Source organism: Felis catus, assembly GCF_018350175.1.
Source record: "Felis catus isolate Fca126 chromosome A2 unlocalized genomic scaffold, F.catus_Fca126_mat1.0 chrA2_random_Un_scaffold_54, whole genome shotgun sequence".
Lineage (NCBI taxonomy): Eukaryota > Metazoa > Chordata > Mammalia > Carnivora > Felidae > Felis > Felis catus.
The window spans coordinates 66,055-93,302 of NW_025408500.1; the positions used below are offsets into that span (position 1 = coordinate 66,055).

Genomic DNA, 27,248 nt, shown 5'->3' on the forward strand with positions numbered 1-27,248 from the left:
CAACAGGCCATGTTGTGTGTTTGCACACACATGGAAAACCCAGAGGAGCTGAAGCAGCAGAAACCGAGATCGCTGGTTGCAGAGACTGGGGTGAGGGAATGAGCCGTGGGTGATTAGTAGTCCACGTGTCTCTGTGATGGAAATGTTCTAGGAGTACATAGTGGTCACGGGTGTAAAATCCTGCGAATGTACGTACTGACACTTGAAGTTGTAATTTCAAAGGATCAGAGTAAATTGTTTGGAACTTAGTTTATCTTTTATTTATAAAACACTAATATATAAGGACAGTAAATACCTCTATAAGAACTACAGAAATGACAAAGAACGCAATGAAAAGGTCAGGGAATTCATCCTTTGGGGCTGCAGCGGACATGAGCCGCTGTTGGGGAGCAGAGGCTGGTTGCTCAGCTGCAGCAGGTGGTTCCTCCAGCCCTTCCGTGACCCCGCCGGCTGGGGCTGGGGGCTGCTCATGCTCTGGGGCCACCAAAGGGGCAGGTGGCTCTTCCAGCTCCTGACTGTCAGCCAGAGCTGGGAGTACCTCCTGCCCTGGTGGGGACGCTGCAGTGAGGGTCTCCGATTCTCGTACGCGCTGAGCTCCAGGAGAACTAGTGGCTTCAGGCAGCCTGGGCTGCGAGGCTGCAGTGGGCACCACAGAGATAGCAGGGGATCGCTCCTGAGGGACGTCTGAACGTGGCTCTGGAGCTGGTGCCATGGCTTCAAAAATAGAAAGTGTCATCACTGTGATTGCCATTCCATGGCAGGAAACCTCTCCCGCAGACATTGTCATCTGAGTCAAAGAACCCACCAGGAGGAAATCTCCCAGACGGCAGGCTAATGGAACAGTGATCTGAGACTAGTCCCTACGCCTGGCCCACCTGCAGTCTCAGGAAACATGTTCTCTGTGGCATACCCCGTCCCCTCCACATGCCCACATCTCCCACCCAGAGTCCTCCTCACCCAGAGACTCTGGCTCATTGGGCTCACGGTGTTTCCGCCATGAGTAGAGAAGGCGGGCGCGGCGCTGCAGCTCGGAGCCCGGCATGTGGACTCCTACATATGCCTGCAGCAACTTCAAGCTGGTGAAATCTGGAGGCCGGAAAAAGTCCTCGGGGTAGTGATCCAGCCAGGTGCCCAGGATGGAGGAGATGGCCCTGGGGATACAAAAGTAGCCAGAACAATCACCATGGGGTGTTCCCCCCACTGATGTCTCAGGACAGGCCTGTGGGACCTGGCCTCTATGCCTCCTGGTCCTGGACGTCCAGAGGGTGGTTCTGTACGTTGTCCACCTGTGATTTGGCAGTCCCGCCTACGAGTGACCTGGTCACTGAAGAGGGACCGTCAAGATTCTCTTTGACGGGAACCCCTTAACCAATGATGTGGTCGTCTCTGTCCTTCTTGGGGAAGCCAGCCAGACTCTTCGCTGTGTCCCGCTGCCTACCTCCCACTGGAATTCAAGTCCGTGCGTGAGTGGAGGGGTGGTGTCGGGGTGAGTCAGTGCCTTCACTGCATACCCTAGCGCTCCACGAAAATCTGCGCACATACGGGACAAGAGGACTCTGTCTCTTACCTGGGCTTGCTGGGACCCTCCTGATGCCCTCAACGTGACGACCTGTGCCTCTGTGCTGCCTCATGCACTCAGTGCACGTGTGGGTGTCCTCCCGCTGACACCGTTCTCCCATCGTGTGGGTGATATGTGCTCCTTGAGCCCTCACTGTGTCTCCTGTACCCTTGCTAAGCACGCACCGTGATTGTTCCCCAAGGTGGTGAGCGTGATGCTCCCCAAAACCGTTATTCTGGGTCCCCTGATGGGGGTCTAGGCAAGGCTGTGAGTGGGAAGGGATGGGGTTGGATGGACTCTAAGGGCTGACGCGGTCCTCTGGCGCCCTCTGCTGCCTCCCTGTGCCCACAGCCCATCGTCAACCAGACAGGACAGAACCCCTTTCCTTGTTTCCAAGAGAAAGCCCTCAGAACTTTGCCCTCTCACAGGACTCTCAGACGTGTGGGATGCTGGGTCCTGCAGCCCCTCCCACGCACAGTCTCAGCACTGCCCTCTTGGAGAAGGAAGGCCCTCCAGCCTGAGCTCAGCCTACTCACAGTTTCTCCTGCTCCCGGGTCCGCCATCCTCCTCAGCCTCCGAATGGAAGCATCCGTATCTGGAGGAGGCCAGAAGGACATCATATGAGCTGTCCTGTGGATGCTACGTCTTGTCCTATCCAGAGTCCCTGACTGCTGACTAGAATGGAGCTCTGGAGGGGAGGGTACCGTCCGCTCTGCGCATTGGATCCCAGTCAGCTCCTACAGAAGTGCCTGCACCTAGTGGGGCTTCGTGCGTGTTTGAAGAATGATAGGGCCCGAGTCAGCTCCATCACACATATTGGTGTGGGTCTGGGCGTCCTGCTCATCCTGGGCATCGTTGACTGGTTTGAGCCAGGACTCAGACACACAGATAGAGCCTCCAGTCTCCTTTTCCAATGGGAAAACAGCCCAAGTCAACACCTGGCGACAGTGAGGGATGAGGCAGAAAGTTGATCATGGGCAAGAGGACAAAGATGACCCAGCAGAGACGCAGCCCTGCCAGCAGAGCTTTCCACAGGCCAGGGTGACTTTCCCTGCAGTGCCCCCACTGAGGACCTGGAGTTATTCTACCCCGATCAGAGGAACAAATGGAGACTAAGGACGTTTGGTGACTTTCCTTAGACTCAAAGCTTTAAGGGGCTGAATCACACTGGGCTGTGAAGGGCAGGGTGCTCACCTCATAAACAACACTTCCAAGACCTTTTGGGTGGTAGTAAAGGTTGTGTACGTGCCCAAGAAGGTGGAGACATATGTGGGGTCTCTCCCCAGGAAGGCGGGCACGAGGTGTTCCACTCGCTGCTTCAGCAGGCCTGCATCGATGGTCCACAGCACACAGTTCTCATTATCATCCCCGCGTGTGACCTTTGTACCCTGAGGTAGAACACAGGAGGGACATAGAATCAGACACAGCACTATGGCCAACAGGAGGGTTGGAGTCCAGAATGCAGACCAAACCCCCAGACGCCACTGACTTGTGGAAAGCCTGAGACGTGGTTGCCCAGAGTAGGAAAAGGATCTTGGCATTCACACGAGAATTTGAGGTGGGAAATGACTGAACACATTAGGATCTCAGGTCAGATTGTTAGATGAGTATGGACAGCAGCTCCCTGCATTAACAGCAGTGTCCCTGTGATTTCTAACCGCACAGTCCATTCTGGGGATCCCAAGACAGGGACTTTACCTGGCAAAGGTTGGATCAGGATAATAGAACATGTAGGATGTTCAGTGCAGCACTGTGACATGGCAAGAGAAGGGAATCCTGTCACAGTCCCACATTTGTGAAGGGCTGAATGGGTGAGGTGAGTGGTCTCATTTCCAGAATGTTGTCTAGGTGTTAAGGCCCCTGCTCCTGACTGGAGGGGCCCCAGGGGCGTGTTGCTTGGCCACCAAAGTGAAGAGCAGTAGACATAATGCAATGAGCCCCATGTCCTTTGGGTAAAATATCTCCCTGCTCCTCATGAACGTGTGTCAGACGTGGAGAAGGTGGGGAAGGATGGTCGGGCGAAACGGGACACCTGGGAACGTTCGTCGGGGAAACGTGTACAACAATGCCAATATATTCTAGACAGAATGGGACGTGAAATGGTCTCACGCCTCCTTTCTGATCTTCCTCCAAATAAGTGGAGAGTGACGTTGCCTCTGGCCGTGGCAGGGGCTGGGCCCTGAGGGCATGTTTGAGGAGCAGATGGGGTTCCAGGTTCATCTGGGACCAGGAGTCTCCGAGCGCTACCAGGGGAGCAGCAGTGTGTTTTCTGGGCCCTGGGATTCTTTGCATTGCCTGTGGCCCCTTGGTGTTGGGTTTCCCTGGTACCTGCACTCACCCTGAGCCAGCGCGGCTTCGTGCTGATGGCATGGGGCTTCCTCCTTTCCTTCAGGGAAGTAGAGCAGGGGCTCTCATTCAGGTTCTCCTCCATCTGTGGCATGTGGCTCTGTCAAGACAGTGCCCAGCAGGCTGCAGGCAGGCAGGCAGGCAGGCAGGAGTCCTCAAAGCCGTGTCTGCTTGCTTTCGCTTGTCCTCAGACCCATATGAATTCATTCTAGATATGACACCACAGTGTGCACTCACCTCCCCCACGGAGGAGAAGCAAGGTGGCTTGAGGGCCTTGGATTCAACCTGTTACAGGTTAGAGGCACCTCAGAGATCCCTTTTTCCCTCCTTCCCAGCATGACATGTGCATGGCCATGATGGGTCCACCAGGTGGTCCACTGCCATCGAACCTGCTCCGGTCCCGGGGAGGACCGGCCCCCATGTCCCCCTTTCCCCGAAACTGAACATGAGGGGATGGGGGTGCCCAGGGAAGGCTCCGAGCTGTGACCTGACCTGACCTGGCCTGCTCTAGGCTTCTCTGTGTTACCTTATGTGACCTGCTGGAAAACATCCTGAGGCATCGCCAGCGTGGGTTAAGGAAACCTCTCCAACATCTGAGTAATCCTGCGCACTGGGGCTTCTGGCATCCAGAGCCCCGGTACCTGGGAAAACAACAAGAGAACATCCTAAAGTCTCTGTGTCTGTAGGCAAGTGAGCCTGGTATGGGACCTTCCTAGAACATGGGTGCCAGGTTACAGGAGTTCCAAGCTTTCCTGGGGCCTATTGTGAGCAAAGTGATGTCACTGCCTAGGATCCACCTCCTGATTCCCCCTCTGGGATAACACCTTTGCAAATAGTCCTCTCTTTGCTGACTGCTCACCCCCATTCTCCATGAAATGTCACATCGGTACACAGTTCCACCAATGCACCCCTCTCCACAGTCCCCTGGGAAGGTCTGGGGCAGGCAGGGTCCCAGCTGTGAGACCTATCTGGGTTGAGACAGAACTCTTCTTTCTTACCTCTTTCTGGTCCCAGATTCGCGACTGTGCTTCTCAGGGATGGTCCGTGTCTTTTCCGCCCAATGGAGATCATTCTGGCATGTCCTCAGGATGTCCTCAGGATGTCCTCAGGCATATGTGGGATGATACCTGTGAAATTGGAGCAGCGGTGTCACCTGTTGGAAGTTTATCCAACCACATTGAATTCAACTTCTCACCTCCTCTGATTCTGCTGCTCCTCTGATCCCAGCCCACAGTCCTTCCGGGTGTGCGTACGTGCGTGAGTGTGTGTGTGTGTGTGTGTGTGTTTACCAGTGCTTGTTTTCTGGGGTCCCAGAAGGTCACATCCCCACCTAGGGAAGGATGGCCAAACATTTCCTAGGAGCTTAGGTTCTCTACTTTCTACAGCAATCCCTACAGAAGGGATTGGAGTTGGGGCCTAGCAGGACAGAACTCTCTTTTATGTAGACTTTGTCAGTAGTGTGCCACGAGCCATTCCCTGTCTTTCCACTGGGTACATACAATGGGGACAGGGTGGCACTCAGTGGGTTGCCCTGGCCTGGGGGTCCTCCTCAGGGAAGAACGTGCTGGGATGTCTTCTGTGATGCTCCTCTTCAGCCCCACCCCCATGCCACCTCCATGTCTGCACCCAGTGACAGTAACACACCCTTTTCCAGAGCCCCCCGCGAAATCCTGGGGTCAAATCCAGGACCCCATTTTGAGGACATGAAGTTGGGGTCATGCCTGGTTCTGACTTTTTACCCGTCTGTGATTCTGGCCAAGGCACTGACCCTGGCAGGGTCTTCACTTTCTCCTCCCCTCAGTGGCTCCCTGGGATGCCCACATCCTCTCAACACATCCAGCTTTGCAGAAGCCTCCTGGGTCTCTTGAGGGGAGAAAGGGAGTAGTCCACCTTTGGAGGAGACACCTGCCAGTCCCTGTCCCACTGACCTGGTCTCTGGAGCCCTCTGCCTGGCTCCTGGGTGTCAGGCTGGCGGGTAGGCGGTCAGAGCATCTGGTGGGCGCAGCGAGGTGCAGTGGTGCAGACCCTTTCACCCAGGAGCTGTGCCCCCTGAGGGGGGCGGGGGTGGGGGGATGGGGGGATGGGGCGGCCTGGTTGCGGGACCAAGCAGGTGTGCGGGAGGGCGCGCACAAGTGTGCGCATGCGCTTGGGCCAGGGGCGGAGCCCGTTGAGGGGCACAGGTGAGGCTGTAGTGGAGTTCTGTGTCCTGGCTCCCAGCCTGTCTGCCCCCCGAGCCCCCAAGTGTCTGGGCCAGTCAGGGCCTGACGCCCCGCACCCCCTCTCCCCCGACCGGGGACATGCTGCTGCCTGTCGCCTGTGACCCGGTAACCTTGGCGGTTGCCCTAGGGCAGCCCTAGCGCTAACGTTAGTGCTCGCGCCCCCCACGCGATTAAGACTGGGAGCCATGAGCCTCCAGCCTAGGAGGGTGGTGGCCCTGCTGCTCCTGCTGCTCCTGGACCAGAGGCCAGGGCGCGCGACACGATCCCGGGTCGCCTTGGTTTTGGTTGCTCTGCTGGAGTGCCAGCCCTTGCAGGGACAGAGCGCGATGCGATGCCCCCCGGCGCCCCCGAAAGACCATCTGGGAGAAGCCTAAAGGTGGAGCAGCTGAGACCCACAGCCTCCCTCCAGGACCTGCCTCAGTCGCGGTGCTGCCAAGGTAGGGGTCCTAGTGACAAGGTCCCATGTGGCCTTCCACCCTGCCCCTCTCTGTCTTCCCCTTCCATGACCACGCCCCCTCACTCGTGCTCCGGGTTCTTTTTGGGCTCCTTTGCGGCTGCGGTCTGGAGGACTCAGGAGTGAGGTTTCTGGGTTGGACCCGGGTTCCCTGGAGGAGGAGGGCCCAGATCCATTAGGGGGTTAGGCTCCGGCGGTGGGGCGTGCCTCAGGTCGGGGGGGGGGGCGACCTGAGTACCCATGGAGGTCTGACTGGCTTGGTGGTTGGAGGGTGGAGGTGGGAAGGAACGAACGAAAGAACGAACAAATGATGGAAGGAAAGGGTGGACCTGCGGTTGTGGGAAAATATCAAGGCAGGGCCAGGGAAGTCGCATCCATGAGCAGGAGGAAACATTCCTGCCTGTGAAAATGAAGCACAAGGGACCTGAGATTCCAGAGGAACATTCCACGGAGAGTCAGGGTGGTGGGCCTGAGTTGCTGGAGGCCAGCAGGGGACGGTGTTGAAGGGATTGAGAGTGGAAGGAGCAGGTGAACACAGGCCTCCTGCCTCCCACCTCCACACCTGCTGCCCTGCCCCGCCCAGCCCCGCCCCGCCCCTGGTGGCAGAGTTGCACCCTCTGATGGGGAGGGGGAGATCTCACCCCACTTGTGGCTAAAGGGGATCCTCTATCATGGGAATCAATGGGACTACAGGATAGGGGTCTGGATTAGGGCAAGTGCAACTCCCTGTTGAGCTCTTCATTTCTGAAGGCAACGTGCATTCCATCAATGAACTCACAGCCAGGGAGGCAGGAATAAGTGGCGCTTCTGTGTTTAGAGGGTGGTGCAGACTCTTTCCTACATGGACGTGTGTGCTGAAGAGACTGGGTGTTGTGGATGGAGTCCAAAGTCATCTTTTTGGGACATGTTGGGTGGGAACGTCTTCTTCGCACTGTGGCGTGGAAGGTGGATGGAAAAGCTCCTTGTCCAAGGCAGACTGGTGGGTTTTGTTGTTCCTATCCGTGGGGCGTGGTGCTTCCCGTTTTCCGTGGAGCGCCTCCTGTGTTGCATTCGTTCTGTGTTTCAAGAGTTTCAGACCTTAGGAATCACATCTCCTCCGGGACTCACCAGGCAGCATGAGGGAGAAGTGACTCAGAGTCCACCGGGTCCCTAGAAGCCAGTGCATGTGTACCTGAGCAGACGGTGCTGGTCTCTCAGCCTCCTTTGGAAATGAGGTCTTGAGCAAACGCTCTTTCATTGCATGGGTTCCACCTCTGTCAGGTTGTTGGCGTTTGTGGTTGTGCATCTGTGTAAGTGTCTGCGATGCCGTGTCCTGTATTTGTCCGGACTGCGACAGTGTCCCAGTCCTTTCCAGAGACACAGTTTTGTTGCATAGGAAATTCTCATTTCAATAGTGTGTCCCAATGCTGTTACAACAGATGAAAACTTCCTGCAGGCAGCACCGTGACCTCACCGAAAGCAAAAGTCTAAGAACTGAGGCTTTCCCAAACTTACATATCAAGCTGACTGGTGCTTCATGTTTTCAGTAAGATGGTGTGGTGTAGGCCACTTTGAGCAGCTGAGGCTCCTAGGCATCGGTTTTGTCCTCGGGAGGTGAGTTGTCTCTGTCAGCATTTCAGGAGATTATGATTCTCTTGAATATCATTATTTTCTTGATTACCATGATTACTATATTGTGCATAACCCATCGCATGGAATTTGATAAGGAACTCGATACCTGAAACCTTTTCGTCACCAAATGCTCCCTACAACAAGGAGAAAAACAATCACTTTTGTGCGATGGACAATGCACCTTACCTTTATTGTACTGTTTTAGTGCTATGTACATATGTTTAGAGTAATGAAAGTGTCCACTTAGATCTAAGGAGTTTTTTGTGACAGCATAAACCATAAAAATAATGGAAAATCTAAGTTACCTAGTAATGTAAGCACTCTGTCCTTTTGGATACGAAATCTTAAGTAAAGTACTCATGTTGCAAAAATTGCCAAGTCCTGATAATTCGTTACTATTCACGTAGGTCTAGTGAATGGAATGGACTGAACTAAGGTCTCTGAAATACAGGAAGCTAGAATTTGAGATATTGAGTCACCTTTACTCTGTCTTTCCCTGTTGGCAACGTCTTTTTTTATTCAGTGATGTCTCTTGACCATTAACCTATTTCCCTCCTTCATGCTCCCCCCCCCCACCTTTGCAATCATCATTATGTATTTATTGATGGGCTTGTTTCATTCTGTTTTGAGGATTTTTGGTTTTTGTTTTCTTAGTTTTGGTTTCAGATTCCCCATATACGTGCGAGCATTCTGTATGTGTTTTTCTCTGTGTGAGTACTTTCACTTGGCATAATGCCCTCCAGGCTATTATAAAACACTGTGGCATAATAACAGGTGTGAAGGTATTTTTGGGAGTTAGTGATTTCATGTGTTCCGAGTCGTACCTAGGGGGGTAATTGAGGGACGTTGCTGGATGATATGGATGTTCTCTTCTGAATTGTGTGAGGAAACTTTATATTGTTTGCAACTGCCTCTGCACCAAGTTCCAATGCCACCAACAGGGCACTATGATTCGCTTTCTTCCATATTGTACCCGACGCTTGTGCTTTCTTGTCTTTTTGATAAGACCGTTCAGACAGGTTTCAGGTGATATCTCTTTGGCTTTGGACTTTCATTTCCCTAATGTGGAGTGACATGGAACTTCTCTTCATGTATGTGGTGGCCATCTGTATGTCTTCATTGGAAGAATGCCTCTTCAGGACTCTGCCAGTTCCATCATTGCTCTTTGGTTTTGCATTGTTGCGCTGTAGTAGATCTTGATATCTTTTGTGTTTTACCCCTTGACCATATATGTAGTTTGCAAGTATTTTCTCCCATTCACTATGTTGCCTTCCCATTCTGTGAAAGATATTGTTGCTGTGCAGAACTTTTTTTTTAGTTTCACGTAGTCCCACTTGTTTAGTTTTCCTTTGTAGCTTTGGCTTCTGGTGTCAAATCCCAAAACTCAAGTCAAGACTGAGATCCAAACATTCTCGTGGATTTGGCATTTGGCTTTGTGCAGCAAAGCCAAGGACAGCAGAAAGGATTGCTTCAGACTCCACGCAAGTCAAGAGGTGAGGGAGTTTAAGGGACGTCTCCGCGAGCTGCACTCAGGCTCCCGTAGTCATTAAGCCTACAAACGATGTGCAACACGTCAGCGGGCCACATGCTAGAAAGAACGTATTGAAGACATGGTGCGAACCACATCGAGACAGGATAAAATATTCCACGCGACAACACGGTCCATGGACTTGGTGAGACCATGCAGAACCCAACCCCTAGATACACATGGCCCTAGATCGGCCAAGTCTTGCCTGCCCCCCAGATACACACCAACTAGGTAAGTGAGCTGCTGCAACTGTTTGCAGGAAGGCCAGAGAGCAGTGATCTGCTCTGCAAAGCGTTCCCTATAATCTCCCAACTCAGGACATCGTTGTGCGATTTCCCACACCTCTTGCCCAAGGTCTTATCCAGGACTTTCTGGTTTCAGATCTCAAGTCTGTAATACATTTTAACTTCGTTTCTGTGTGTGATGCTAAATAGGTGTCACGTTGTTTTTCTGCGCCTATTGTTTTTCTGTGCCCGGTGTTTCTGGGCACCACCTATTGAGGAGACTGCCTTTGCCTCAGGTTATATTCTTGGTTCTTTTGTTGTGAATTAATTGGTTACATATGTGTGGGTTTCTCCCTGGGCCTTCAGTTCTGGTCCAGTGACCTGTGTGTCTGCTTTTACCCCAATACTGTACTGCTTGGGTTATTGTAGCTTTGATATCTAGTTTCAAATCAGAAAGCATGGTGCTTCCAGCTGTTTTCTTCCTTCTCACAATGACTTTGGTATTCAGAGCCTTTTGTGGTTCTGTCCACCTTGAAGGATTATTCTGTTTTTGGGAACGTGCTTCAAGTTTGAAAGGATTGCACCTAGGGAATGTGTAGATGGCTCTAAGTAGTGTGGACATTTTGAGAATCTTAATTCTTTGGATCCACTAGCATAGAATGTCTTTCTGCTTATTTCTGTCTGTTCAAATTCTTTCTCCACTGATTTCTGGTTTTCAGTAAAGAGGTCTTTCATCTTCTTGGTTAAATTCATTCTTTTCTTTTTTAATATTTTTATGTTTATTTATTCTTGACACAGAGAGATACTTGGAAACACACACACATACACACACAGAAAGAGAGAGAGAGAGCACGTGTAGGAGTGAGGAAGAGCTGAGAGAAAGGGAGACACAGAATCTGAAGCAGGCTCCAGACTCTGAGCTGTCAGCACAGAGCCCATCAGAAGTCTCAGAACACAAATCATGAGGTCACGACCTGAGCCAAAGTCAGATGCTTCACTGACTGTGACACCCAGGTGCCTGTAGAGTGATTTATTGTCAAGTATTTTCTTCTTTTGGAGTGATTTTAAATTATTTTCTTAATTTCTCGCTCTGATAGTTTGTGATTCATGTACAGAAATGAAGCACATTATGGAAAATGACATACATATCTTAAGATGACTGAAATCATTTATTAGGTCTACTGGTAATGTTGTAGAGTCACTGCGGTCTCTCTAGAGCATATCATGCACTCCCAGTAAGTGAAAAAGTATCTGGGAATATAGGATGATGTGATCGAAAGTAGATGAGAGTAAGAAGGTATATGGAGTGAGAGTGTGCAAATTTTCTGAAATGTTTTGTGGTTGATATAATCCAACAAGTCCATAAAGAAGGTTTCTTTGGATATATGTTTTCTTTCAACCAGACCCAGGGAGCTGTAACATAAATATATGGTTCCCAACACATTGCCACAACACGCCCTGTGCATCTTGGGAGCTGGCCACCTTGTCTCTCTTTTCTGTCCTGGAACCCAGTGCCTGACTCTACTGCTCAGTGAATTCATCTCAGAATACTGCAGTTGGGAAGAGACCTACATTTTTCGTAGACTTCCTGAGAGGCGCCTCAAAAGCATTGGATTTTACAGAGTTGTGTCTGATCTGCCTGGAATCCTCTGAGGATGTGTCGGTTGGAATGGCACTTTCTTTGCTGGGAGATCAGGGAGCCCTGCATTATTCCTGTGTGTCTTGTGGTCACCCGTGGGTGCTGTGTGGCTGCTCATGACAGGGACACTGCTCCCCAAAGATGAGGCTGGCAGGTGGCGGGCGCCAATGCTGGAGGAGCCTGAAGAGTGGAGGGGCTTGACTCGGTATCAAAGCCTGACTGAGTCTTCATCCTACAGTCTCCCTGAGCTCCTGATGTGCTTTGTAAAGGACTCTCTTGCTTGCCGAGGTGCAAGTGGTTCTTGCTTTTGCCACTGAATCCTCAGGATGAACCCATTCAGGTCATGGTCTTTAACTCATTGACCTGAGCTGCACTTAAGGTACTTTCCTGAGTGTAAGCGACCCAGCCTGGGAGGAGGGCCAGGAGGCAGACAGCAGTGGCCCAGCCTGCATCCTCCACTGACCTGAAAGCAGGGACTGGCTGCTCTTCTGAGAAGCAGAGCTATGGACCAGGAGGCACACAGGCCACTGGGGTTTGTCATGGGATGGGGCCTGGATGAGTGTGTTCTAGGGCATGGGGAGGGATGCTGTGCAGGAGGTCAGAATGAGGGAGTGTGGTTTCTTCCCGGCCCCATGGGTCACTCCTAGGTACCCTGATGGCCTCAGTGCTGGCTTGTCCTCCTATTCTTCAGGTATCCACTCAGTCCCGGGGGTCCCTGATTTTCATATATGAACGCAACAGAGTAAAGAGTCTGTAGATGTTGGAAACTGGAGGCAGCCCCCGAAAAATGCCAGAAATTATGTCCCCAAAGTTGTGCTAGGTGTACACGCCTACAGAAAGAGAGAGTTCCGGTACACATGTGCCCTTGTGTACAATGATGAGAATCAAAATATTGGAATTGGCCCCGTCATGCAGCTTCTGGAGACGCAGAGTAAAGGATGATGTGTGGCCCCTGAGAATGCAGAAGGGGACAGGACTGTGCCTGTCCACTGTGGGCACATTCCGTAATACAAGACCATAGTCCTGGATGGATGCCCAACCTGCACACCACTTGTAGACACAAACACAGACACCTGCTGCACTCAAAGCCAAAGGACTGTGAAGATGACACCATGTCTTAGGGGCTATTATTTTCAAAGAATGTATATTTTTTCTCCGTCTGTATTTGTTGTTTCCTCTTTATTTATTTGGAAAGAGGGAGAAGGAGAATCCTGACCAGGGCTTCATGCTTTCATTGCAGAGCCTGACTTGGGACTTGATCTCAAGAACCATGAGATCATGACCTGAGCCGTATTCCACTCAGACACTCGACTGTTTGAGCCACCTTCGTGCCTGTCCTCATTATTTAAATCTTCCTTTTACTAAATAAACATCACCTGTAGAAAACCTTTAACAACGTTACACTTTATTGCCTAATAGATTAGCACAAATGGAATATTGACCGTTACATTTGGGTATTTTTATAATATGCACATTAGACCAATATCACCATGGCCTTTCCAGGAAAATGAAAGATTTTCAAGGTATTCGCTCTGGTCCAGACATTTCTGTTCTGGCTTCTGCTCTTGTGTCAAAGCTCAAAGGGTCCCCATGCCAGACAATGAAGATATTTCAAGTAGGGGCCTTCACCTAATCTTTGTTCTTTGATAAAATGTCCATATCATAGAAATTCCAGAAGAGTCAAGAGAAAAAGGGGCTGAGGGTGTACTTGAACAAATAATAGCTGAGAACTTCTCCAATCTGGGGAAAGAAATATACCACTTCTTCTTTATCCATTCACCTGTCTGTGGATACTTGGACTGCTTCCATATCTTAGCTCTTGTAAATAACGCTGCAATAAACGTAGGGGTGCATGTATCCCTTTGAGTTAGTGCTTTTGTATTTTTCGGGTAAATACCCAGTGGTGTGATTCCTGCATTGTAGGGTAATTCTATTCTAATTTCTTGAAGGACCTCCATACTCTATTCCACGGTGACTCCACCCATTTGCATTCCCATCGACAGTGCATGAGGGTTCCTTTTTCTCTATATCCTCACAGACACTTGTTGTTTCTGGTGTTTTGGTTGAGGTAGGAAGAGTTTTGTTTCTGTGGGTGTGAGTGGTCTTTTCATACTATTTCATGGCCATGAAACGTTCCCAGAGAGGGGATTTATGATAGATTTATTCTCAATCTTCTTCCCATGAGTGGACGCACTCAGAAAATTTATGGCCTTTCCCAGCAGTTGCTGCTTTGAGTCACATCAGAGAAGCTCTGAGAAGATTCTTCTGTTGAATCTCCTATGTCTTTAGATCATAATAATCTCCACACCCACTCTGGGGTTCTGAGTGGTTTTCTGAGTCAGCCCCTCCCCTTTCCTTTCCTCCAACATCCTCACCTCAGTAACAGACTAGCCTCCTTACAAAGTCGACAAGTAAGGACCTTTAGGTGGTCACCCCAGCATAGACCTTAGATTCTCGTGTTGCCGTCTGTTTGCTTAAAAGTGGAAATTAGACAGCTGGAAATATGGAAGGTGTGGCAAGGCTAAGAGTAATTCCACTCTTATTTCTGTAAGGAATGACTCCTCCAGTCTTCCAGGGAAATCAACAAAGACTAAGCACATGAGAACAGGCAAAAGCTATGGACTCGGTGCCTGGGACAGCAAGGGAGTCTGCCGCGATCTCTCGTATTTGGCAGAGACTCCAAGTCAGGCAGAGGAATAGGAAAGCTTCAAGGCAGAAAACAAGGGAAGGCTTCTAGGATGCCCCGACTTAAGTGGAGGCTGTTGTCATGGAGAAACTGTAGGTGAGGTAACTAGAGGTGGGCCATACTATGGGACGGATTAGGGGACTATAAGTGGCTTTCTCCAGTTGATTCTAAATTGAAAGCGGGGACACAATGTATACAAGCTTCTGCCAGTCTGACTTCGAGATAGTAGCCTGGCCATTGTAGATAACAGGTTGGTTTCCTGAGCAAATAATTGCCACAGATTGCGGGTCCTATTTTGTCTTTGAATTCAAGTTCTACCACAGGTAGAGGGGAGCACAGGGCCTCACTGCACTGATCCTATTTGAAAGTGCCCAGGGCCCTGGCTGCTGGTAACTTAGGGCCTTCACTTAATAGTGCCATTCAGTTGTCCTGCCTCCCTTTAAGTCTCTGCTGCTGACAATTTGCCATAGAGGCCTGGCCTGCCTCTCCTATTCCCAGTGACACCTGCCATACCTCCTAAATGTGTCATGCAATTTAGTTTTCTTCCTGGCCAGTTACAACTTGACATCCGTTTGGTTCTTTATTCTAATTATCCATTACTCCCCCCTCACTGGATTGAAGTTTATACTTCAATCGAGAGGGTAAGCTACTATGTCTGTTTTGTTCACTGCTATGATCCCCAAGGACACAAGAATACTCAACTGAAAGAAGGTGTAGACACATATTGGTGGAATAAATGAAATGCATGTCCATCATTCAGGCAGACTCCATGCGAGGAGAGATGAGCTTTGCACGGGGGACTCCAGGTCGAGCCCAGTCGCTTGTGTATTTGCTTCCTGTGACAACCCAAAAGCCCAGGTTCTGGGATCTTCCCTCATCAGGGGCAGCTGAGTAGGCCTGGGGCATGTCTAGTCCTGTCCCAGACAACAGATCAGAGAATTTCTTGCAACTGCAAGTCGCATCCTCCTTGAGAGTTGTTGTACTAGAGTCGTCTTCACCTTGTTACTTTTTCAGAAATTTGTGCGCTCTCATGGTCTTTCCTTGGGGAAACAGCCTGGCCAGCCAGCCCTTACCCTATTACCAATTCCTGGAAGCAACCAGCCATCATCTAGAACCATGTAGAAGACACACAGGAGAGATACCAGGCTAGGAGGAAAGCATCGCAAAGTTTCACCTTTTTTGTTTTTAATTTTTCTTAATGTTTATTTATTTTTGAGAGAGACAGAGACAGGGCATGAGTGGGGGAGGGGCAGAGAGAGAGAGAGGGAGACACAGAACCCAAAGCGGGCTCCAGGCTTTAGCTGTGTCCCCCGCCTGTGCTTGGATCCCGGTGCCCGCGGGCACGTGCCAAAGAGGGCGTGCCAGGCACGTGCGCGCTTCCAGGCGGGGGGGCGGGGGGGGGGTGGTGGCAGAACGCAGAGAGGGCTGAGGTGTAAGTGCTCTAGGTACTGGCTCTGCGACCTCAAGCCGCCCGGATACCCCAACTCCCACCACCCCGGGCCGGCTGGGAGCTAAGGCCCTCCCTGCGTTCTCGACCGTCTCACGGGGGACATGCTGCTGACTGGCGCCTGCCACCCGGTAGCGGGGCACACCCGCAGAGGACTCGGAGCCATGAATACCCTTCACTTGCTCCTTACGGTAGATGTCTTCTCATAATCCTGCATATTCTGCTTTGTGAATAGTTTGTACATTGTGTGTTGCTATTTATGATATCTTGGAGAAATCTAGATGGCTATGCTTATTACTTTCATTATACACATGGGAGGAGTATTTATGAGTGCATGGAGGGCCTACCGTTTGCCCAGAATCTGGTAGAGAACCCTGGCTATTGAAGATGCCCATTCGGTAGCAGAGAGCAGCTGACGTGTCCTCTCCTAACAAATATAGTTTCTTTTTCAGTAGATGGTCAATCCCTAAGAAGCCATGATAGTACCTTTGTAGAATGAGTAGGCCTACGTTTTGAGTGGACGGTGGTTTTCTCCCCCTAGTTTATATACTTAAATCTTGTTTTAGAGTGGGGCTTGTTTGCTTTAGAGAGATTTTGGAAAACTAAATACCGTGCAAATGTCAGATACTACATACTTAGATTCTTTGTTCTCGACGGGTTTGAAAGCACTGCTTCTCCTTGGATGATAGATGATCATAGTAAAGTGAGTCATGTGTTGCAGAGAAGTAGGAAAGCTTGTTTCAGGGCACCCATTTAGAGACGGAATTCCTGGCTGGGTGTGAGATTCAGTGGACTATACGCTGATCTGGTCAGGCATTTTGATGCATTCAATCTCACTGACTTCATAAAGCCATCTTATAAATTCAGTAGGGAAGACAGACGATCTTGTTTTAGAAATAAGACAGCTGAGGTGCAGACTGACTGGCACCATGGCTGATAAGTGGCAGTCAGCTTGAGAACCCAGCTGTGTTCTGATTCATCTTTCCTCAGTGGGATGAATCCACCCTTACCCCTTGATGCGGGTGTGTTTTCCTAGTGGACCCTAACACAAATGCCTTCCTTCTGCCTCTCCCCATACCACCCATCCATTTGCTCACAAAGTCACTTCTGAGAGCCTTTGTTGGTAGACATTCACTTGGCGGAACCGGCTCTCAATCCTGGGTGGTTTCTAGCAGGGATCTTCCTTTCCACCTCCGGCCTACGGTACCTCATTTCAGTCCTACCATGAAGCTCTTGGATTGGTGTGCAAGCTGACTTTGACACCTGGGATTCAGGTAACAAGCATTTAGTGAAGGAAAGACTCGATGATGAAAGTTCCCAGAACTTCTTAGTCCTCATTCAATGTGTTCAGCTGACTCATGAAATATGTCATTCTGTGTTCTTCCAATTATCCAGCTGTAAAAAGGAATAATACCCCATTCTAACTTTAGGGAAGTATTATCTGTGTGTATTATTATATAACATGTCTTATACAAGAAAGCTGTTGTAAAAGTCCAGCTACCAAAAATAATGAAGGAGTTACCTGGATGTTTGCAAATGTCAAAAGCTTAAACAAGCTTCAAGTAGCGGTAAACGAAACTATGTTTTAATGGTAAATAGCTCAGCTTCAAAAGTGTTTATCTCTTCTGCTTCAGGAAATGTGGCCACAAAATGTTCTGTTTGGTAAAGATTATTTTTATTTATTTTGAGAGAGAGAGAGAGAGAGAGAATGAATGTGCACAAGCAAGGGAGGGCAGAAAGAGAGAGAGAATCCCAAGCAGGCCCCACACTGTCAGCAGGGAGCCCAACACGGGACTCAATTTCAGGAACTGTGAGATGATGACGTGTGTTGAAATCAAGAGTCGGTTGCTTAACCGACTGAGCCACCCAGGTGCCCCCACAATAACATTTTCTGAAGAGAATCTTTTCTAAAGGAACAAATGGAGGTTGATACTTTTCAAACTAGGTTTTATTTGACTAGCTTAATGAAAAATGGTAAAAAGGTGATTAGAAAATAACTGTGAACAAAAGTAATGACCAAGGAGGCTCCAGTGAGGTTACTGAAGATCTCAGCAAAAACACCAGAAATAACATTTTGAGATCAGAGGGAGAATGGGATGGAAATAGTGTCCTAACATCTGAGGGCATTGGGAGGGTGTGAAGAGGAGTGTGTTCTCCTCACAAGTTTCTTGTGAAGCTCTTCTAACTTCCCAGCTGTTTGCTGTGTCTGCTTCCTTCCGGCAAAAAAGTGATGTGTGCGTGCAGTGCCCTGATAGTCCTTAGTCGATTTTTGTGGTCTGAGAAGAGTAGATTTTTTTACAAATTCTTTTTAACTTAACCTTATTTTTCTCAACGTGAAAGAATTTTACATGATTCCAAAGTCAAACTGTGAATAAAAAAGTATACACAGAGAAATGTGCCATCACTCTCTCTCCCATCTCCTAACGCAGCCCCCATGGGGTAAGCGTTCTCATTAGTTTTTACTATACCTTTCCTGTAATTCGTTTAGTAAGAAATTAACCAAATGTAGAATTTTCCTTTTCCGTAACAAGGAGCATAGTGGATGCACACTTTTGCCTATTGTCTTTTGAGTAACACTGCATCTTAGAAATCATTTCATACTGTTTCCGAGAGACCTCGGGACAAGAGACGTCTTGTTGGCCACGTCGTGTACATTTCTCGTCGTGTATTTTACCAGCCTGCTGTATGTGTGTCATTGCCGAGATTTTGCTATTAGAAATAATGCCATGATCAATAAGCCTTTGCATATTATGTTTCATATTTGTAGAGAGATAGTCAGTGGTTAAAGAGAAATACATTCATCGTTTTCCAGGCACTGCTAGATTTCCTTCCCAATGTCATGTCTGATAGTGCCTGGGAGCTGTTCTGTACGTAACAGTTTGGTGCTTTTCGATACCCTGTCGTAGTTCTGAAGTTTCACACGTACCGCCATAGGTCCCATACACACATCTGTGCATGTCACATGCCCCACCACACGGGCAGCTGAGTGTCGAGAGCAGAGAGAGCCTCCTTTCACAGAGTCTGTCAGGCTTAGAGAGAGAGCTGGGAGCAGGATCCTGATGTCTTGGTCTGGATCTCTCTCTGCCACCCTGTAGTCATGGGGCAGGATGGGGAGAGCTGAGTGTCAAGTACTAAGAAAGTGTGCCTGTCTCCAATAGTGATGGAGAATAAAGAAGGAACATTGAACATGCCACCTGGAAGAACGCCCTGGTTGCTCAGCTTATAATGGAGGACTCTAGTGAAATAAATTGTAATTTAGGGCAGACACTTGAAATTTCTCTTTCTTGCCAAAATAAATTAATTTCTTCAGCTGTCTGAATTTCCTTTCTTAAACTGGACAGGAACTAACAGAGTCTAAATTAAACTCATTTTCCATTCATACAGCTGGGTCACTTTGGGCTGCCCGAGTGTGCTTCTGGGTGTCCTAAAGCACATTTAAACCACCCCCCCCAACCCCGGTGTTTCACGCTGTTTTCATAACCCATCTGATTTAGCCAGTGTAACACATAATATTTGCTTTCGCCTCTCCACTCTAGAGTCAGGGTCTATCACTGAAACGTCTTGAGAGCTATTCGGGAAGCCTGTTGCGGGAAGGCATCGCCATACACCTGCTAGCACTGGGCAAGGCAGAGGGCAGATGGCGGGGGGTCAGGCTGGGGAGTTGGGTGAGACAGACCCTGCCTTGCCCAAAGAAAGCTTTGTTTTCGTGACGCCTTTCCCTGTGTTCCCACTGGTAGCTTTGCACTACTATTTGGGAGGTATTGTTTATACATAGGGTCCAATGAACTGGATCATGAATGTAGGGAGTTGTGAATTAAAAAAAAAAATGGTAGAACAAGCCGAAGAAGTTTAGAAATATCTTGTTTAGGTCCAGGACAGTGTTTCTGCTTGGAGCTCTCACTGAGCACTTGGTGCCGTCGGCTTGCTCTCACTTGTTGGAGGCGTGTGAGGCAGTGTGTCCACCAGGGCAGCATTTGCACCTGCTGTGCCCCCCATAAGGTCAAGTGTGACACTTCCTTGGAAAGCACTCGGGAAGCTCTTAGTGTCTTTCCTCATCAACCTCCCTGTTTCTCATCCCTGGGAATGAGGGCAGGGGGCAGTACTGATGCTGGCAAGTGAATCCTGCTTTACACAGTCTGCCAGATGTGGATCCCCATGGGAGGAGCCATGATTTGAATATGCCTTTTGGAATATTCTGAAATAGATCTGGAAAGGTCAAAACTGTGGGAAATACCTTTCAAACACGAAAGTTGGGGAGAAATTGAAATAATTATAATACCTTAGTTCTAGCATATTTTAGATTTTGGAGTATCGTAATATGTGAATTTTAAATTTTGTTAACTTGATTTATTTATTTTGAGAGAGACAGTGAAAGGGGGGGGCAGAGAGAGAGAGAGAGGGAGAACAGACTCTCAAGTAGGCTCTGTGCTGATGTGGGGCTTGAAACCACAAAACCGTGAGATCATAACCTGAGCCAAACCCAGAAGTTGGGCACTTAACCAACTGAGCCACCCAGGTGTCCCCATACTGTGTGAATTTTTAAAAACAGATTGTCTTTAGTTTACTTCTGAATGAAATGGTCATGCCTGTGTATGTAGGGAAATAGAAAGCTAGAAAAATTACAGGCAAAGATTTGTTTTCCTATGTTTTCTTCTTCCCTTTTAAGAAATATAAAGAAATAAAAAGTCATCGTAGAGGGTGAATCTCCCTCTGATTCATGGTCTCCACCAACCCTCTTTTCCCTGCTTTCCTCTGCTTTCCCTTGGATCCTGGGCCCAAGCAGGTGTGCCCAGGGTAGGTTCTGATACGCGCATGCGCATGGCCAGGGGCGGAGCCCGGTGAGGGACACAGCTGAGGCTGCAGCAGTGCTGTGAGTCCTAGTTCCCAGCCCGCCTGCCGCCCCAAGCCCCCAAGTGTCTGGGCCAGCCAGGGGCTGACGCCCACCCCACCCCCCGACCTGGCACATGCTGCTGCCTGGCGCCTGCGACCCGGTAGCCATGGCATTGGCGGTAAGGGGTAGCGGTAGTGCTCGCGGGGAGCGCTCGCGGGAGCGCGGGCGGAGCCCGCGTGGAGAAGACAGGAACCCATGAGCCTCCAGCCTCAGAGGGTGGGGGCCCTACTGCTCCTGCTGCTCCTGGAGCCAGAGGCCAGGGCGCTGGACGCGCTTCCCTGGCGCCTCGGGCTTTGGCCGCGCTGGTGGAGTGCCAGCACAGGAAGGGGCAGAACGCGATGCGATGCGCACCCCCTCCCCTGGGCCCCTGAAAGACCATCTGGGAGAAGCCTAAAGGTGGAGCAGCTGAGACCCACAGCCTCCCTCCAGGAACTGCCTCAGTCGCGGTGCTGCCAAGGTAGGGATCCTAGTTACAAGGTCCCTCGTGGCCTTCCCCCCTGCCCCTCTCTGTCTTCCCCTTCCATGACCACCCCTGCCTCCTTCCTGCTCCGGGCTTCTTCTTGTGCTCCTTTGCGGCTGCGGTCTGGAGGACTCAGGAGTGAGGTTTCTGGGTTGGACCCGGGTCCCCTGGAGGAGGAGCGCCCCAGATGGAGTAGGGGGTTAGGCTCCGGCGGAGGGGAGTGGCTCAGGTCAAGAGGGAGGGCGCCCTGAGTGCCCACGGAAGTCTGACTGTGTTGGTGGTTGGAGGGTGGAGGTGGGAACGAACGAACGAAGGAAGGAAAGCGTGGACATGTGGTTGTGGGAAAATGTCAAGGCAGGGCCAGGGAAGTCGCAGCCATGAGCAGGAGGAATCATTCCTGCCTGTGAAAATGACGCACAGGGACCTGAGATTCCAGAGAAACATTCCAGGGAGAGTCAGGGTGGTGGGCCTGAGTTGCTGGAGGCCAGCCAGGGAACTTGTTGAAGTAATTGAGAGTGGAAGCAGCAGGTGAGCACAGGCCTCCTGCCTCCCGCCCTCCACACCGCCTGGCCTGCCCCACCCACCCCGCCCCGACTCTGCTGGGAAAGTTGCACCCTCTTAAGGGGGGGGGATCTCACCACGATTTTGGCTAAAGAGGGTCCTCTATCATGGGAGTCAATGGGACTGTGGGGTGTGGAGTGTGAAGTAGGGGTAGTGCAACTCCCTGTTGAGCTCTTCATTTCTGAAGTCAATTTGCATTCAATCAACGAACTCGGAGCAAATGGGCCAGGAATAAGTGGCGCTTCTTTCTTGAGAGGGTGGTCCAGACTCTTTCCTACTTGGATGTGTGTGCTGAAGACAACTGGGTGTTGTGGATGGAGTCCAAAGTCATCTCTTTGGGACATGTTGGGTGGGAACGTCTTCTTCGCACTCTTGCGAGAAAGGTGGATGGAAAAGCTCCTTGTCAAAGGCAGACTGGTGGGTTTTGTTGTTCCTATCCATGGGGCGTGGTGCTTCCCGTGTCCGTGGAGCGCCTCCTCTCTTGCATTCGTTCCGTGTTTCAAGAGTTTCAGACCTTATGAATCACATCTCCTCCGGGACTCACGAGGCAGCACGAGGGAGAAGTGACTCGGAGCCCACCGGGTCCCTAGAAACCAGTGCGTGTGTACTGGAGCAGGCAGTGCTCCTCTCTCAGCCTCCTTTGGAAATGAGGTCTTGAGCAAACGGTCTTTCATTGCATGGGTTGTACCTCTCCCCGGTTGTTGGGGGGGGGGGGGGGTGTGTGTGCGTGAGTGTGGTGCTGTGGCCCGTGTGGAGTCCGCACCGCGTCAGGGACCCAGTTCTTTGCAAGGAATGCGTTTTGTTACATGGGAGTATCTCAGTTCACTAGAGAGTTCCAATCCTGTCTCAAAGGCTGAAAACATCCTGAAGGCAGCACCTTGACCACACTGAAAACAGAGTCCTGAGAGCAGAGGCTTTCCCACACTTCCATGTCGAGCTGACTGGTGCTTTATGTTTTCAGGAAGATGGTGTGGTGTAGGCCACTTGGAGCAGCTCAGGCTCCTATGCGTCTGTTGGGTCCCCGAGGGGTGAGTTGTGTCTCTCCGGAATGAAGGAGATTATGGTGACCTTGAGTATCATTACCTTCACGATTACCGTGATTATTCTGCCTGAGTCATCGCATGGATATTGATCCGTGAGCTCGCCATGTGAGAGGTTTCCTTGGTAAAGTAATCGCCGTGCGTGTCCTCGAAACTTGGTTGTGGTCCGAACACCTTTGATGCTTTGCAAGTCCTGAAGCGGCTCCACGGGTGTGCAGTCCCTGTTGCCATATAGGTGAGGAGGCAGAGTCTGTTGACCTGAAGCCCTTCCAAGTATCCAGGGAGATGTGCGAGGGCCTCTCCCTGAGGCACTGGGTTCCTAGCCGGCACCACCCAGAATCAGGCAGGGAGGTTTTCTTGATGCCAGCGGGAAGTCCTGAAGAGGGAGGGGGCGCCGGACACCTTCGGGGAAAGGAAGGGATCCCACCCCTGCCTCACCAGCCCCAGCAGTTGCCTAGGTGCTGGCCACGAGGGAGGGGACTGCCTATGCGTGTTTGTTTTCTCCTTGGTCTTATCCCACCTTGGTAGAGTGCTTAGCCTGTTGCAGGCACTGTTCTGAGCACTTGAGAGATCTATGCTGACGACACAGAGTACCTCGGCAAGGACTCTGGTCCCCGTTCGTATTTCCAAGGGAAGATGTGAAAGAATGTGTGCCGGGGGTCACTGCTGTGAAGCGGGAGGACTCGAGGCATGAAGCCAGGCAGTCGGGCTCCACATGAGCGTGCTGCACCGCTGGCTTTGCCACTGCTGCCTGTGTTTGCACACACATGGAAATCCCAGAGGACCTGAAGCAGCAGAAACCGAGATCGCTGGTTGCAGAGACTGGGGTGAGGGAATGAGCCGTGGGTGACTAGTAGTCCACGTGTCTCTGTGATGGAAATGTTCTAGGAGTACATAGTGGTCACGGGTGTAAAATCCTGCGAATGTACGTACTGACACTTGAAGTTGTAATTTCAAAGGATCAGAGTAAATTTTTTGAAACTGTATTTATGTGTTAAGTAGAAGCCAATAGTACATGAGTACACTAAATACCTCTATGCCCAATCCTATCATGACAAACCAACATGAGCCGCTGATGGGGAGCTGAGGCTGGTTGCTCAGTTGCAGCAGGTGGTTGCTCCAGCCCTTCCGTGACCCCGCCGGCTGGGGCTGAGGGCTGCTCATGCTCTGGGGCCACCAAAGGGGCAGGTGGCTCTTCCAGCTCCTGACTGTCAGCCAGAGCTGGGAGTACCTCCTGCCCTGGCAGGGACGCTGCAGTGAGGGTCTCCGATTCTCGTACGCGCTGAGCTCCAGGAGAACTGGTGGCTTCCGGCAGCCTGGGCTACGAGGCTGCAGTGGGCACCACAGAGATAGCGGGGGCTCGCTCCCGAGGCACGTCTGGACGGGGCTCTAGAGCTGCTACCAAAGCTTCAAGTATGGAAGTGTCAAATCAGCGTGATTGCCATTCCATGGTAGGAAACCTCTCCCGCAGACATTGTCATTTGAGTCAAAGAACCCACCAGGAGGAAATCTCCCAGACGGCAGGCTAATGGAACAGTGATCTGAGACTAGTCCCTACGCCTGGCCCACCTACAGTCTCAGGAAACATGTTCTCTGTGGCATACCCCGTCCCCTCCACACGCCCACATCTCCCACCCAGAGTCCTCCTCGCCCAGAGACTCTGGCTCATTGGGCTCACGGTGTTTCCGCCATGAGTAGAGAAGGCGGGCGCGGCGCTGCAGCTCGGAGCCCGGCATGTGGACCCTTACGTACGCCCGCAGCAGCTTCAAGCTGGTGAAGTCTGGAGGGCGGAAAAATTCCTCGGGGTAGTGATCCATCCAGGTGCCCAGGATGGAGGAGATGGCCCTGGGGATACAAAAGTAGCCAGAACAATCACCATGGGGTGTTCCTCCCACTGATGTCTCAGGACAGGCCTGTGGGACCTGGCCTCTATGCCTCCTGGTCCTGGACGTCCAGAGGGTGGTTCTGTACGTTGTCCACCTGTGATTTGGCAGTCCCGCCTACGAGTGACCTGGTCACTGAAGAGGGACCGTCAAGATTCTGTTTGACGGGAACCCCTTAGCCAATGATGTGGTCGTCTCTGTCCTTCTTGGGGAAGCCAGCCAGACTCTTCGCTGTGTCCCGCTGCCTACCTCCCACTGGAATTCAAGTCCGTGCGTGAGTGGAGGGGTGGTGTCGGGGTGAGTCAGTGCCTTCACTGCATACCCTAGCGCTCCACGAAAATCTGCGCACATACGGGACAAGAGGACTCTGTCTCTTACCTGGGCTTGCTGGGACCCTCCTGATGCCCTCAACGTGACGACCTGTGCCTCTGTGCTGCCTCATGCACTCAGTGCATGTGTGGGTGTCCTCCCGCTGACACCGTTCTCCCATCGTGTGGGTGATATGTGCTCCTTGAGCCCTCACTGTGTCTCCTGTACCCTGGCTAAGCACGCACCGTGGATGTTCCCCAAGGTGGTGAGCGTGATGCTCCCCAAAACCGTTATTCTGGGTCCCCTGATGGGGGTCCAGGCAAGGCTGTGAGTGGGAAGGGATGGGGTTGGATGGACTCTGTAAGGGGCTGACGCGGTCCTCTGGCGCCCTCTGCTGCCTCCCTGTGCCCACAGCCCATCGTCGACCAGACAGGACAGAACCCCTTTCCTTGTTTCCAAGTGAAAGCCCTCAGAACTTTGCCCTCTCACAGGACTCTCAGACGTGTGGGATGCTGGGTCCTGCAGCCCCTCCCACGCACAGTCTCAGCACTGCCCTCTTGGAGAAGGAAGGCCCTCCAGCCTGAGCTCAGCCTACTCACCGTTTCTCCTGCTCCCGGGGTCCGCCATCCTCCTCAGCCTCCGAATGGAAGCATCCGTATCTGGAGGAGGCCAGAAGGACATCATATGAGCTGTCCTGTGGATGCTACATCTTGTCCTATCCAGAGTCCCTGACTGCTGACTAGAATGGAGCTCTGGAGGGGAGGGTACCGTCCGCTCTGCGCATTGGATCCCAGTCAGCTCCTACAGAAGTGCCTGCACCTAGTGGGGCTTCGTGCGTGTTTGAAGAATGATAGGGCCCGAGTCAGCTCCATCACACATATTGGTGTGGGTCTGGGCGTCCTGCTCATCCTGGGCATCGTTGACTGGTTTGAGCCAGGACTCAGACACACAGATAGAGCCTCCAATCTCCTTTTCCAATGGGAAAACAGCCCAAGTCAACACCTGGCGACAGTGAGGGATGAGGCAGAAAGTTGATCATGGGCAAGAGGACAAAGATGACCCAGCAGAGACGCAGCCCTGCCAGCAGAGCTTTCCACAGGCCAGGGTGACTTTCCCTGCAGTGCCCCCACTGAGGACCTGGAGTGTTTCCACCCGGATCGGAGGAACAAAGTGAGAGGCCAGGACGTTTGGTGACTTTCCTGAGACTCAGAGCTTTCAGGGGCTGAATCACACTGGGCTGTGAAGGGCAGGGTGCTCACCTCATAAACAGTATTTCCAGGACCTACTGGGTGGTAGCAAAAGCTCTGTACGTGCTCAAGAATGTGAAGAGGTAGGAGGGGTCTCCACCCAGGAAAGCAGGTACCAGGTGCTCCACTCGCTGTTCCAGTAGCATCCAGCCTCCTTCGGTGGTCCCTTCCTCACGGTTCTCATTGTTGGGCATGGGTGAGATGTTCATACCCTGAGGTAGAACACAGGAGGGACACAGAGTCAGACACAGCACCATGGACATCAGGAGGCTTGGGGTCCAGAATGCAGACCAAACCCCCAAGCCGTCCGTGACTTGTGGCAAGAGTGAGACCTGGGTGCCCAGAGTCCGAAGAAGGATGTTGGCATTCACACGAGAATTTGAGGTGGGAAATGGCTGAACACGTTAGGATCTCCGATCTGACATCCCCACAGGTGAAGGAATTAAAAGCAAGAATGAACTACTGGGACCTCATGAAGATAAAACCTTCTGCACAGCAAAGGAAACAACCAACAAAACTCAAAGGCAACCAATGGATTGGGAAAAGATATTTGCAAATGACATATCGGACAAAGAGCTGGTATCCAAAATGTCTAAAGAGCTCACCAAACTCCACACCTGAAAAACAAACAATCCACTGAAGAAGTGGGCAGAAAACATGAATAGACACTTCTCTAAAGAAGACATCCGGATGGCCAACAGGCACATGAAAAGATGCTCAACGTCGCTCCCCATGAGGGAAATACAAATCAAACCCACACTCAGCTATCACGTCACGCCAGTCAGAGGGGCCAAAATGAACAAATCAGGAGACAGGAACAGGACGACGTTGTCACTGCTCTAGTGCTGTGGGACGGTGGTCCCTTGGGGGTCTTGGGGATCTCGGACGAGCCCCCAAATGTTATGGCCAGAATCGTGATCCCCAAACACCGCCAGGGAGCCGAGTCCAATGTAAAAGCAAAGGAGCCTTTATTCCAGCTAGCTAGAGCTGACTTCCCTACCTGCACAGAGGCAGCGGTGAGATACCAGGGAGAGCAAGTTACCAAAGCAGAAAGGTTTTATTGGGGCTTAGGGGCAGTTGGTGAGGTAATGGCTATGGCCTCAGCCGATTGGCTGGGGAAGGGCCCCATTTCTGTTAGGTGGGGG

The 27,248-nt window shown here is 51.2% G+C and overlaps 1 protein-coding gene and 1 long non-coding RNA gene across 6 annotated transcripts in view; one reads left to right on the top strand and one right to left on the bottom strand.

Moving 5' to 3' along the window:
* The window catches only part of LOC123383571, a 182,717-nt gene that overhangs the window by 63,900 nt on the left and 91,569 nt on the right, over positions 1–27,248 (top strand). The gene's annotated exons all lie outside the window — the stretch shown is intronic.
* LOC123383569 (ral guanine nucleotide dissociation stimulator-like) lies at positions 238–27,185 on the bottom strand. 4 transcript variants are annotated; one of them, XM_045051471.1, is made up of 7 exons: positions 5,833–6,099; positions 4,903–5,031; positions 4,431–4,545; positions 3,897–4,004; positions 2,753–2,946; positions 958–1,151; positions 238–714 (listed from the first exon to the last, which is right to left on the bottom strand). In XM_045051471.1, exons 3-7 carry the CDS (start codon positions 4,452–4,454, stop codon positions 272–274), a joined length of 963 nt encoding a protein of 320 aa, XP_044907406.1. In that variant the 5' UTR covers positions 4,455–4,545; positions 4,903–5,031; positions 5,833–6,099; the 3' UTR covers positions 238–271. The 4 variants fall into 4 exon arrangements, with proteins under 4 accessions (XP_044907406.1, XP_044907408.1, XP_044907405.1 ...); XM_045051473.1 differs by lacking the exons at positions 2,753–2,946; positions 3,897–4,004; positions 4,431–4,545; positions 4,903–5,031; positions 5,833–6,099 and adding exons at positions 25,456–25,515; positions 26,116–26,315; positions 27,104–27,185; XM_045051470.1 differs by lacking the exons at positions 4,903–5,031; positions 5,833–6,099 and having other exon boundaries at positions 4,431–4,693.

Bases quoted from the DNA above. Each gene is read 5' to 3' on its own strand.
- LOC123383569 (XM_045051470.1), bottom strand. From the start codon at position 4,568: ATGTTCTCTTGTTGTTTTCCCAGGTACCGGGGCTCTGGATGCCAGAAG. The intron at 2,947-3,896 runs GTGAGTGCAGGT...GTTCTACCTCAG, and splicing joins CGAAGCCGCGCTGGCTCAGG to GGTACAAAGGTCACACGCGG. The intron at 1,152-2,752 runs GTGAGCACCCTG...TTGTATCCCCAG, and splicing joins TTGGAAGTGTTGTTTATGAG to GGCCATCTCCTCCATCCTGG.